At 50.6% G+C, this 10547-nt stretch overlaps 1 protein-coding gene across 1 annotated transcript; it reads left to right on the forward strand.

The window, feature by feature from the left end:
* Window positions 1-4395: 4395 nt before the first annotated feature.
* RAMP1 (receptor activity modifying protein 1) lies at window positions 4396-9175 on the forward strand. Its single transcript, XM_031554275.1, has 3 exons — window positions 4396-4420; window positions 5861-5999; window positions 8304-9175. The coding sequence occupies exons 1-3, from the start codon at window positions 4396-4398 to the stop codon at window positions 8557-8559; spliced, it is 420 nt and encodes a 139-aa protein (XP_031410135.1). The 3' UTR covers window positions 8560-9175.
* The last annotated feature ends 1372 nt before the right edge of the window (window positions 9176-10547 follow it).

Here is a 10547-nt window from a genome sequence, read left to right on the forward strand (position 1 = left end):
GTGCCGGGGCTCCGGGAGAGGCTCCTGAACGCGAGCTGTGTGGGCTCTGCCCGCGCTTTGCCGGCCGCGGGGGGAACGGGAAGGAGCGTTCGTTCCCAAGTGCTGAGAAACGATCGAAGTTGGGCTCTGCGTGTGCTGGCGGTGGTGATGCCCAACACGGTCCTTGTGAGATGCACTGAAGAGCGTTCATGCCAGAAGACATCCTCTCCTTTTGCTTCTAATACAGAAATTAACGACGGGGAAACTGCTCTAGGAGGGGTTTTGCCATTTTCCCATTTCTGAACCGGGCATGAGGAGGGGACGCAGCCAGAAGTGCTCCTCCTGGCCACCCTTCTGCACTGGGGATGGATTTGCAGGTGGGAGACTGCCATTCACTTTGGGAACTCCTGCACCACCCAGCTGCTTTCACAAGGCGTGAGGTCTCCTCGATGTTGGTAGGGTTTAGTGTGCAACAGGTAGAGGATTGCCTTATAACCTGAGTATAGCCAGTAAAAACCTTAGGATTGTGCTTTGGTACTTTTGTATAAGAAGTGTGTTTAAGATTGCTTAGAAAACAAACTGCACAGTGCCGTGCAGCTGCTCTTGCATGAAACTAAAGTGCTCTTTGAAGAAACATAGTTTTGTTTTTCCTCCATTTGCACTCCAGTGCAGGTTTTGTCCTGGTTAACCCCGCTGAATGATGCATGGAGCTGTGCTGTAACGGGCTCATCCCGGCGCTGTCATTAACTGTAAGCTTTCCTGCTTCGGCCGCAGGGCCTCTGCTCATTCTTTTGGTGCACCTTCCACCACGTGGTGTGGGCTCAGGGACTTTGGAAATAAGAGGCTGGGAGCTGGTGGTACTCCAGGCTGCTCTTTTCCACTTCCAGTGCTCGCAGCAGGACGTCTGCCTCTGTGTAAGCCACTTAGCTGTGATAGATGGCAGCTAATCCTGGCGCTGAGTTGGGGATGCATTTCTTTCGCTGTGTCCTTTTGCAGTTTTTTTTTTTTTTAAGAGTATGTTCTGCTCTAGTTGGAAAAAAAAAAAGATTAAAAGAAAACCCTGTTTGTTCCTTGCTGCTCTGTGGCCATGGAGAGATGTGGCCACACTGGAGGTGACCACTGAGACAGTGGAGTGGTGAATGTTGAGGTTGCTGATGCTTCTGATGAAGCAGGTGTGGGTTTTCTTTTTTAGAAAGAAAAGATAAAACAAGCTGTGCTAATAGAAGTGCTGGCAGCTTGCTGTATGAGTGCGGAGGCAAACACAAGCTCAGCTCTCACAGAGTGCAGGGGCTTTGCTGAGCTCCGGCTGCCGTGCCAGTGCAGCTCCTCATGCTGAGCTGTGGTCTCATGGTGCAGCGCAATGCAGAAGTGCTCAGGGAGGCCAGCTGGTTCTGTTTTGGTGTTACGAAAGGAATACAGACCGCTTCAGATGCCTGAATGGCATCCAAAATAAAACTGGGGGAGCCAGCTCAAGGCTGAGACCGCTTTGTTGCATCTCTGTTGAGTTGGTCACGTCTGCGTCAAGTCAGCCCAGCCACTTCTGCTGGCTGGGAGCACCTTCCCTTCCTCTTCACCATCTTCCTGCCAGCCTCACCTGCTGAGCTTTCCTCTTAGCAAAAAAAATGCTTTTTTGGTGCTCTAAGCAGCTGGCTGCAGCCAGGGGATCGACTAAAATAACCCCAGCCCTGCTTGCCACACTGAAGTGCCAGCTGTATGCCAAGGTACCTGCTGCCATTAAAGGTGAAACAGCTGTGTCAGCTTGGGGCTGCTTGTTGTTGGCAGGAGCAGACCCTCCGGTGGGTTGTGCATGATTTCCACAAATGTGGAGTTCCCTGTGGGCCGGGTTGCACATGGAACTTGGTTATTGCTGGTGCTGATGGATGAAGTGGGATCAAGGGCTCAGAAAAAAAAAAAAAAGGGGCTCAAGGCTGTCAGAAAACTACATTATTTCTGTTAAACCCAAGCAGATTTGCAGGGTTACCACAACATTTGGCTGCATTAGGTCCTGGAACAGAGGGGACTTGAAGCTTCCTATTCATGAGGAGAGATGTTGGCTTCCATATGCAAAAAGGCAACAGTCAGCCTGGGCTCTAACCTGCTTCGTGCTCTGCTGGGTCACCGTACCATCAGTGCTGGCATTGCCACGTCTTTTTAGGTAAGGCTTGGTGGGAAGCCATCTGTGCTTTGTGTGGGTGAGCAGGAGAGAAGTGCATTATTCAGCTGGAAGGGAAAAATAGCCTGCATCAAGAAACCCGTCTTAAAAAGTGAAATAAATTGTTCTCTAGCTGGGAAAATGCATGTTGAAAGTATTTAGGCGAACTGTAATTCTTTGCAGCCTGGGATGAATGCATCAGCAAGACACTGGAGCTGTTTATTTTCCTTTGCTCTAATGGATTTTTATATTTATTTATTTTGTTCTTTGTGGGCTGTGTGCTCAGCTGAGTGAGTAACGTGTGTCCGGGAGCCATTTTTTTAGATCTCGAAGGTAGTTCAATAAAGCAGCCTCTAGTTGTGCACAGCAGAATGCACCCAGCTTAACGCAGACAAATGCTTTGGGAAGCCAAACAACGTGATCAAAGCACTGCTGTCCCCAAAGCGACCTCCAGCATCTGTGCCTGTGGTGCTGACCCTCCTCCTGACACACGCACACAGGCACAGGTTGCCTCAGCATCCTTCTGCTGGATCCACGTGGCATCACCCAGCTGCACCTTAGTGGCTCCTGTGTTTTTGGCATCCTTTTCTCCTCTTCCATTGTAGAAATAACCCCAAAGCCCAGCAGGGTGAGCATGCAGGTCCCTCTGTCCTCTTCCTTGCAACCCCACGGTCTTTGGGAGAATTGGGTAACAAAAACCTATGCTTTTCTCCAATAATTTAACCAGGGCAGATAATTTTTAAAAAGCCCACGCTATTCATTAAGGATGTAATTATAGCTAACTGCTCATGCCAGGTTTTGGTGTGTAGTCAGCCAGCAGTTGGTGTGCAGCGTGCCTGGCTTCTGATTCATAGCCCTGTCCCTCCCCTCTTCATCTGGTCTTTATTTTATCTATGTGCTAAATCAGTTTTGTTTTGTTTTGAAAAAGAGCATTTGCTGCTCTGTCCTGCATGGAGTTAAGTCCAGGGACATCCAAGAGAAGTCCCCTTCCAAGAAATGTGCTTGACAGCCACCAGCACCTGACAAGAACATCGTGTCTCTCCTGCTGCTCCACATGGGGAACTGAGGTCAGGGGAGGAACTGGAGCAGCCCGGGGATGCCTGCTGCCATTTATTTATTAGCTAACAGCATCTAGCAGTGCTGCTATCAGGCAAAAAGTCAGTCCTGTTTTAATTTTAATCCAATACTCTGGATTGGATTAAATCCTACCTCAGCTGCTCTGTGCAAACCTGAATCATCCCTTGGCTGTAGGTACAGGAAACCACTGTAACAGATGCTCCATGAGATACTGACCGTGGAGTTCTGCCACCAGAGGTGCCTGAGTGTGACAGAGCTTCAGCTCAGGGTATCTTCTGAGGAGGGGGAAGGCTGTCTGCAGGGCCTTACTGATACCACAAAGGAAAAGAAAGCCCTCAGGAATGTCTCTGCACTAAGTTTTGGTGCCGCCACAAGTTTGTGCTGTGGGTGGTTTGGGCGTGCCAGGAAGACCACAGTCCATCTGCTTGCATGTGGGCATGGCTGGAAGCTGTGGGCTTAGCTGCAGTGCTGGGAGCACTCACTGGTGCTGCCAAGTTTGAGCCACAAAGCTCATTCTCGATGCAACAGAGCAAACATGCAGACAAGAAGGGAAAAGCAGAGCGATTTCAAACCTGGGCTTGTTCAGAAAGCAAATGATTTCACGTAGGGCTTTGTAGCGATCAGGAGAAAATACTGGGGTTTTAGCCCTTGAAGCCCAGAGCTTTGCTGGCTTGTAGATACGTGTGCTTGTTCACTGCTAGCCCTGCTGCGATTGTCACTTAGCAGTGGTCTGCAGCGTTTGGGGGTTTAATTAGACCTCTGAGCTTTTAGCTGAATATCCAGCTGTTTTCTGCTCCCTGCTGTGCAGCCCTGAGGGCTCTCCACCAGAAACACCTGCTGGTCCAGCTGGAGCTGGGATGATTGCTAACGCATCCATGGGCAACGTGCTCCATGTGTTTCTTCCTTTACATCCAGCACCGTCCAGAGGTGTCACAGGCACAGGGGCATTCATTTAATGGCATTTCCTTAATAGCAGAGCAAACCAAGGGACCCGAACTGCTCCTCGTACGCCTTGCCACTTCTTTCCCAGCTGCTCACAGCCATGCTCAGCACATCCGTGCCTTTGAGTTGCTTTGATTGGCAAGTACTTAAAGCTCCCTGGGGTCGTATTTTCACTTGGTTTGAATTCTTTGTGCCTTTAACTTTTATTTTCTCATTCTGGAGTTCATTTTTGTGCTGAATACGAGATGGCTGTTGCTTGCAGCTGCTCAGGTATGGCTTGTGGTTGCTTCTCGTCTTTCCACCCAAGGTGGAGCTGCCAATTAGGGTGTTTTCCTCTAGGAAATGGCAATGGTGTCTGTTATTCAGGAGCAGATGTCAGGAAATGCTGGGGCTTCGCTAATAATAGTTGTTGTGCTGGTACAAGTGGATAACCTGTCTCCAGTCTCATCTGGAGCTAATTGGCTCCGGGCAGCCAGGCTGAGCTCAGTTAAATTCTGCTTCTCCTCATGTTGTATCGCTCTTGAATTTCTCAGAGCGGCTTTCTCTTCCCCAGTTGCTCTCTCTGCTTTGCGTGCCTTGCTTGCTTCTGCATGGCTCCGCTTCCTGCTTTGCTCCCAGTTCCCCTTGGCACCTCTCCTGCCTGCTTTTCAGTCCGTTCTCCAAGCCCTGCTTTCTCCCTTTGCACCCTGTGCTCAGCATCGTTCCCCTGGATGACTGGCCATCGCAGCCCGTTGCTTCCAAGGCCAACATATCTCCAGCTAAACCATGTGCAAATTATTTCTTTTGTTAAGAAATGAAATAAAGAATACCCCCTTCCCCTCCAGCTTTTGCACTGAGCTATTCACATGTAGCAAAAAATAGAGTCGGAATGCGATGCTTGCCTGCAATGTGCTCCAGTAGCTGCAAAGGCACCGGCAGGCACTTTGGGACCAAGAGCAAGGTATTATTTATAGCCAGCTGCAGTAAATCATTCCTACTAAGGTTTTTCTTTCAGCCTGATCCCTGTGTAACATTACTGCTGCTTTCCATAGAAAAAATTGCACAAATTCATCCAATAACAGCTCGTCTGGGAGCCCAGTTGCGCTGCTCACAGTCACTCCCTGCAGCCCTTTCTCCAGTGCAGTCTTCATGCCCCAGATTCCACTGGTGGAGCCCACAAGAAGCATCTTGCTCCTCTGATCCCAAACCCTCCTATGGCAGAGCTCAGACCAATGGTGACAAAATTTTGGTGCTGGTGCACACGATCCATGCAGAGATGGGTATTTGTTTGGAGGCACAGCGCCTTGCAGGTAATGTGTAAGGTGTTCTTCACATACGACCTGTCTGTGCTGCTGGTTTTTAACAAGAACACTGAATTTGAAGTCTATGCGATCAGCAGAGGATAAGGCTGTGTCCTTTCTTATTCATGCCTTACCTGGGAGGACATGCTGTGAATAATTGATTCAGGCATCAGGCGCTTGGACAAGTAACTGAAGATGATGGGGAAAGGAACTGATGATGACTGAGGAGAGGGGAAAATAACAAAAAGCATGGCATGTTTTTAAGGGGTTGTCTAAGAGCAGGGCTGCCTTTACTTCCTGCAGTGCTCTGGCAGATGGGTTTAGCTCCAAGCACCAGCTCAGGGCAGGGCTCAGTTATGGGTGCCGTTCCCTGCCTGGTAAGTACAGGGAGGTGGTGACCCACGACCTGACCCCTTGGCCTGTCTTTCAGCCCATCACTTCATCGCAGCGACGGCGTGCCATGAGGCAGAGTACGGCAGGCAGATCCACGAGCGCTGCCTCCGACCCTTCAAGCTCAGCATGGAGGGCATTGGGCAGCAGCTGTGGTGCGACTGGGATGAGACCATGGGGTAAGTGTGGGTCTTCCTCTCCAGAGCAACTCATGAGCCCAAAAGAGAGCGGGGTCAGGGCTGGCAAGCCTAGGGGGCACCGTGGGTGGTACTACATAAGGGACCTCCTGCACCCATATTTGATTTGGGGATGGATTGAGTTCAGCAATGGGTTTTTTTGCACAACGGACCAAATGTGCCATTTCACTCTGCTTTTTGTTGTGCTGTGCTGTGACAGAGCCCTGGCACAGGTACCCAGAGGCTGTGGGACCTCCTCCTTGGACCCACCCTCCAGACCCACCTTGATGTGGTACTCAGCACCCTGCTCTGGGTATCTCTGCGGGAGCAGAGACTGGGCCAGAGGGACTCAGAGATCCCACACTCCCTTAGTGTGAGACACCCTCTGTATTTAAAGTCTCAGGCTGTCCTGCAGCCTTGCCCTTCGCATCCAGAAGTCGCATGTTGATTTTTCCTGGCATCTTGGAGGAGAGGTTGGCGTGCTGTTTGTAGGGCACGGCAGCCTTCTGCTGGGCCTCCTGCTCGTAATCAGTGTCAGGGAATTAGCAGCGATCCGTGGCAGATGAGAAGCGGTGTCCTGGGCTGCTCTCGCCAGAGCTCACTTTGCATGCTGTGCTCTCATCCAACATTGTGGCATGGTCTTTCTCTTGAAAGACAGAAGAGTTTACAAAAGCAAGCTCCTGCAACACAGCTGGGGATTGAAGGCAGCTGGAAATGGAGAGCAGCTGGAAAGGGAGAGCAGGTGCTGCCACGTGCCATGAGCGTGTTGCACAAACATACCATTTTCTGGTTAATTTCCTGCCCGTTCCTCCTCTTCTGTGCCAAATTGGTATCTTCCTCTCTGTGCGTGTATGTGTATATAAACACATATGTAGCCTACAAAAATGACAGCTTGAGCTTTCCTTCTTCTTTATGAACGATAAATTGGAGGAAAGAAAGAGGGGGAAGATTGCGTGGAAGATGTTCTGCTTCTGGGAAACCTCATCTGCTCTAAAATCTGACTCTCCTTCCTGAAAGAGGGGATGAAGTTGGGAGGCTAATGCAAGACCAGCATTAGCCCTTATTCCATTCTTTTCTGTAGCACAGTCTGCACTGGACATCTCTTGTTTTCATGATGTCTGAGGCTGCTGCCACTGAGCAAGGGGCACCTCAGGAAGGGCACCCCCTGGTTCGGTGCCACCTGTGAGCCGAGTGAGGTCCAATCCATCTCCAGATCTTCGGTGAGGCCACAGCACAGGAAGCAGAGTTGTATTAGGGAGCTGCTTCTTTATCTCTGACATCCTGATTTTCTTCTGAATAGCTTCTACTAAACTTGTTATCCTTGAGGCACTTGGAGGAAATGTTGATAAACTCACAGTGTTTAATTTGATTGCACGAGTTCATTGGCTCCGTGGGAACATGAGCCTCAGGTTATTTAGATGACGTTCTAGGCCTAGAGCCTCATCATTTGTTCTCCATATTTTCCCCCAAGCCATGGAATTTTGATTCTTGAAACCCTTCTGGAACAGAGTGTCCAACCATCAATCGGCTGCAGCCCACCACCAACCCACATCCACACGTCTCTTAAACACCTCCAGCAGTGTTGGCTGCAGCGCTGCCCTGCACAGCCCTACAGCCTGAGCATCCTCCATGAAGAAACGTAGCTGGGGAAGCTGTGTGAGCTGCCACGTACTTTGGGAAGGCAGATTTGAATAACAAATTACACGCACGCTGTGTGGTGGGAACGGAGGAGGATGAACCACCCCACTGCCAGCATGGCATTGCAGCTGCAGCCATCACTCAGCTCTGGCTGCTGAGGGGCCGCCAGGCTGTCACCCTGCTAAGAATACACCCCAGGCATTTCTATTTATCGCCAGCTTCCCAAGTGTCTGTGGGATGTGCTGTCTTGAACAGCGACCTTGCAGGGGAAGACATCGTTTTCTTTCCCTTTCCTTTAGAAAGTAAAAGTGAGTGTTTTGCCTTCTTTCATTTTCCTCCCCCTTCCTTTACAAAGTGGGCTCACTAGGAGAAACCTGGGTACCCAGTCTCAAGTATCTATGTGCACATACAGACACCTCTACAACAGGAAGTATGATCTCTATGATAGAAAGTATTTCTATTACGGAATATTATATCCTATCTTGGTTATTATATTTTACCTTCGTTACACGCACAGTAATACTCTTAACATCGCAAACCTTTCTGTTGGTATCCAGGGCTGGGTGGATCCATTTTAATGGGGTCTGTGGGAAGCACTTGGCCATGGGAGGCTGGTGAGGACCCAGATGCCCCCACTGTTGCCACCCCGGTGCCCTGTCTGTCTTGCAGCACCTACGGGGAGCTGACGAACTGCACGGTTGCGGTGGCTGAGAACCTCACTTGCTACTGGCCCAACCGCTTGGTGGATGAGTTCTTCGTTGCCGTCCACAGTCACTACTTCAGGAACTGCTCCCCATCCGGCCGGGCGCTGCGTGATCCCCCCAATGGCATCCTCTGCCCCTTCATCCTGGTGCCCATCCTCGTCACCCTGCTGATGACTGCGCTGGTGGTGTGGAGGAGCAAACGCAGCGAGGGCATCGTTTAGGGATGGTTTTTAGGGGAGAACCTGGCCAAGGAGCATCCTGGGGTGCTGAGCCCCATTGGTGCTGCTGCATCATCCCCTGCTGGCCCCTTCCCAGGTGGTGGCTTCCAATTAAATCCATCGTTAACAACCTGGGGATGCTGGTGGCAGTGAGGATGCTGCTCGCTGGGTAATGGGAGAGTGCTGCAGCTCTGCTCAGACCTTCCCTGCTTCCCTCCCGGCAGCCTACAGCATCCATCGGGGGGAAAAAAGGAAAAAATGGAAAAATCGGGGAAAAAAACCAAGGCAGGGGTCGGTGTCCTGCCTGTGGTGCCAGCACAGCACTGGGACGTGCTTTAACCACAAGGACAGCGGGTCAGGGCACGGCCTGGGTGATAAAACCTTCACTTTTTATCCTTTTTTTGTTGTTTTACCCTTTGTATCAGCAGGAAAAGCACTTTCTCCCCCTGCCCACCTGCAGACAGGCTCCGACTACAGGTGGAGAGATGGGTGATGGTCACTGCTTCATACTAGCAGATGATACCAGTAGTGGCACTGATGGCCTTGGAGGTGCCCGAGGGCCAGTGAACAATGGGAATTAGGTGCTTTTCCTAATTAAATAAATACATGCAGAAGTAAAGCAGGTGGCAGTCTTTGGTGCATCTCCTCCACGAAGCCAGGCTCCGGGTGGGTTGAGGGTCCCCAAAACCCCACCCTGCTGCCCCGCTGGGTGTCCCTGTGGGTCTCCTTTGGGGGCCCAGGGTAGGACTTCACCTCCAAACCCACCTCCAAACCAAGCCCAGGGGAGGGAAGCATGGGGGGGATCTTCAGGTGAGATGTGGAAGCTGAGGGGGGAAACAGAGCTGGGGGATTACACTCAGCCTATGGAATGAGGATTTCGGTGGGAAGGCTGCTGGAATGGGGCTCGTGCCAACTGTGGGCCAAGAGCAGCCCCAAAGCACCCCTGCAGGCCTGCTGCCCCCCACCACCTCATGGAGGGGTTCATCCCTGGCACTAGTGAAAACTGAATGTGCTTTTCACCCTGCCTGTGTGTGCTTTCCTCCCTACCCTCCCTGACAACACCTCTTTGGCAGTAAAGATCTGCCACAGTCACCTCCTGCTTCAAGGAACGTGCTGCTCCACGTTTCATTCCAAATGCATACAAAGGCTGCGTTATCTAAAGATAAGGTTCTCCTGCCACGTGCCATCCACACATCTCATCTCCTCACTTTTCTGGGCCTCCAGTAACACCTGTGGGAGGGAAATGTAGCCAGCAAGGCTGCTGCAACCCACTGCAGCTGCCCTGTGCACACAGAGGAGGAGGGGACTGAGAGACCTGGCCACTGCACAACACAAGCAGCACTCTGCATGAAACCACACCAACATTTATTCCTGGGTTTATCTATGTATAAAAGCTGCTGTGCAATCCCCCAGAGGTCAGGGTGAGTAGTGGGAGCTGAGGGCACCAGCAGAGGATCAGAAAAGTGCCCGCACACAGCGTGGAGCTGAGTGATTGCTGAGGGTTGCGGTAACTGATCCCCCCTGACTGCACCCCAGCTGAAGGCAAAGGCAGATTCCTTAAACAAAAAAAAATCTCCCTTTCATTTTTCACAGAAATATATATATATATATAAAATATATATATAGGATTTTACTAATACTACACAATCGCTTAAGTTACAGATTAGCCTCATATTTCTTTTAACTACTTCACACACAAAAAAAACACCGTGGCCCAAACAGGAGCTGAAAATAGCACTGTAAAAATTCCAGACTTGTGACAAAAAGGGACTTACATTACACACCACGGGAATTTCAGTGCTGCAGCTCAGGCTGTGTTCAGCAGAGCGCTCTGCCTGACTCCAGCAGCTCCTGGACAAAGCTCCTACGGTTCCTGCTCATCAAAAGCAACAGGATTGTGATTTGGTTCACAGGAGACCATTTTATTGCCAACTTGAAGTGTTCCAAACCCACACCACCTGCTTGCTTTTGTCTTTTTTTTTCCCAAAGGA

This window comes from Meleagris gallopavo, chromosome 7 (assembly GCF_000146605.3).
Source record: "Meleagris gallopavo isolate NT-WF06-2002-E0010 breed Aviagen turkey brand Nicholas breeding stock chromosome 7, Turkey_5.1, whole genome shotgun sequence".
Lineage (NCBI taxonomy): Eukaryota > Metazoa > Chordata > Aves > Galliformes > Phasianidae > Meleagris > Meleagris gallopavo.

Excerpts from the sequence above, each read along its gene's own strand:
- RAMP1 (XM_031554275.1), top strand. The coding sequence starts at position 4,396 with ATGGCTGTTGCTTGCAGCTGCTCAG. Across the intron at positions 4,421-5,860 it reads TGTTGCTTGCAGCTGCTCAG|CCCATCACTTCATCGCAGCG; the intron begins GTATGGCTTGTG and ends CCTGTCTTTCAG. Across the intron at positions 6,000-8,303 it reads GACTGGGATGAGACCATGGG|CACCTACGGGGAGCTGACGA; the intron begins GTAAGTGTGGGT and ends TCTGTCTTGCAG.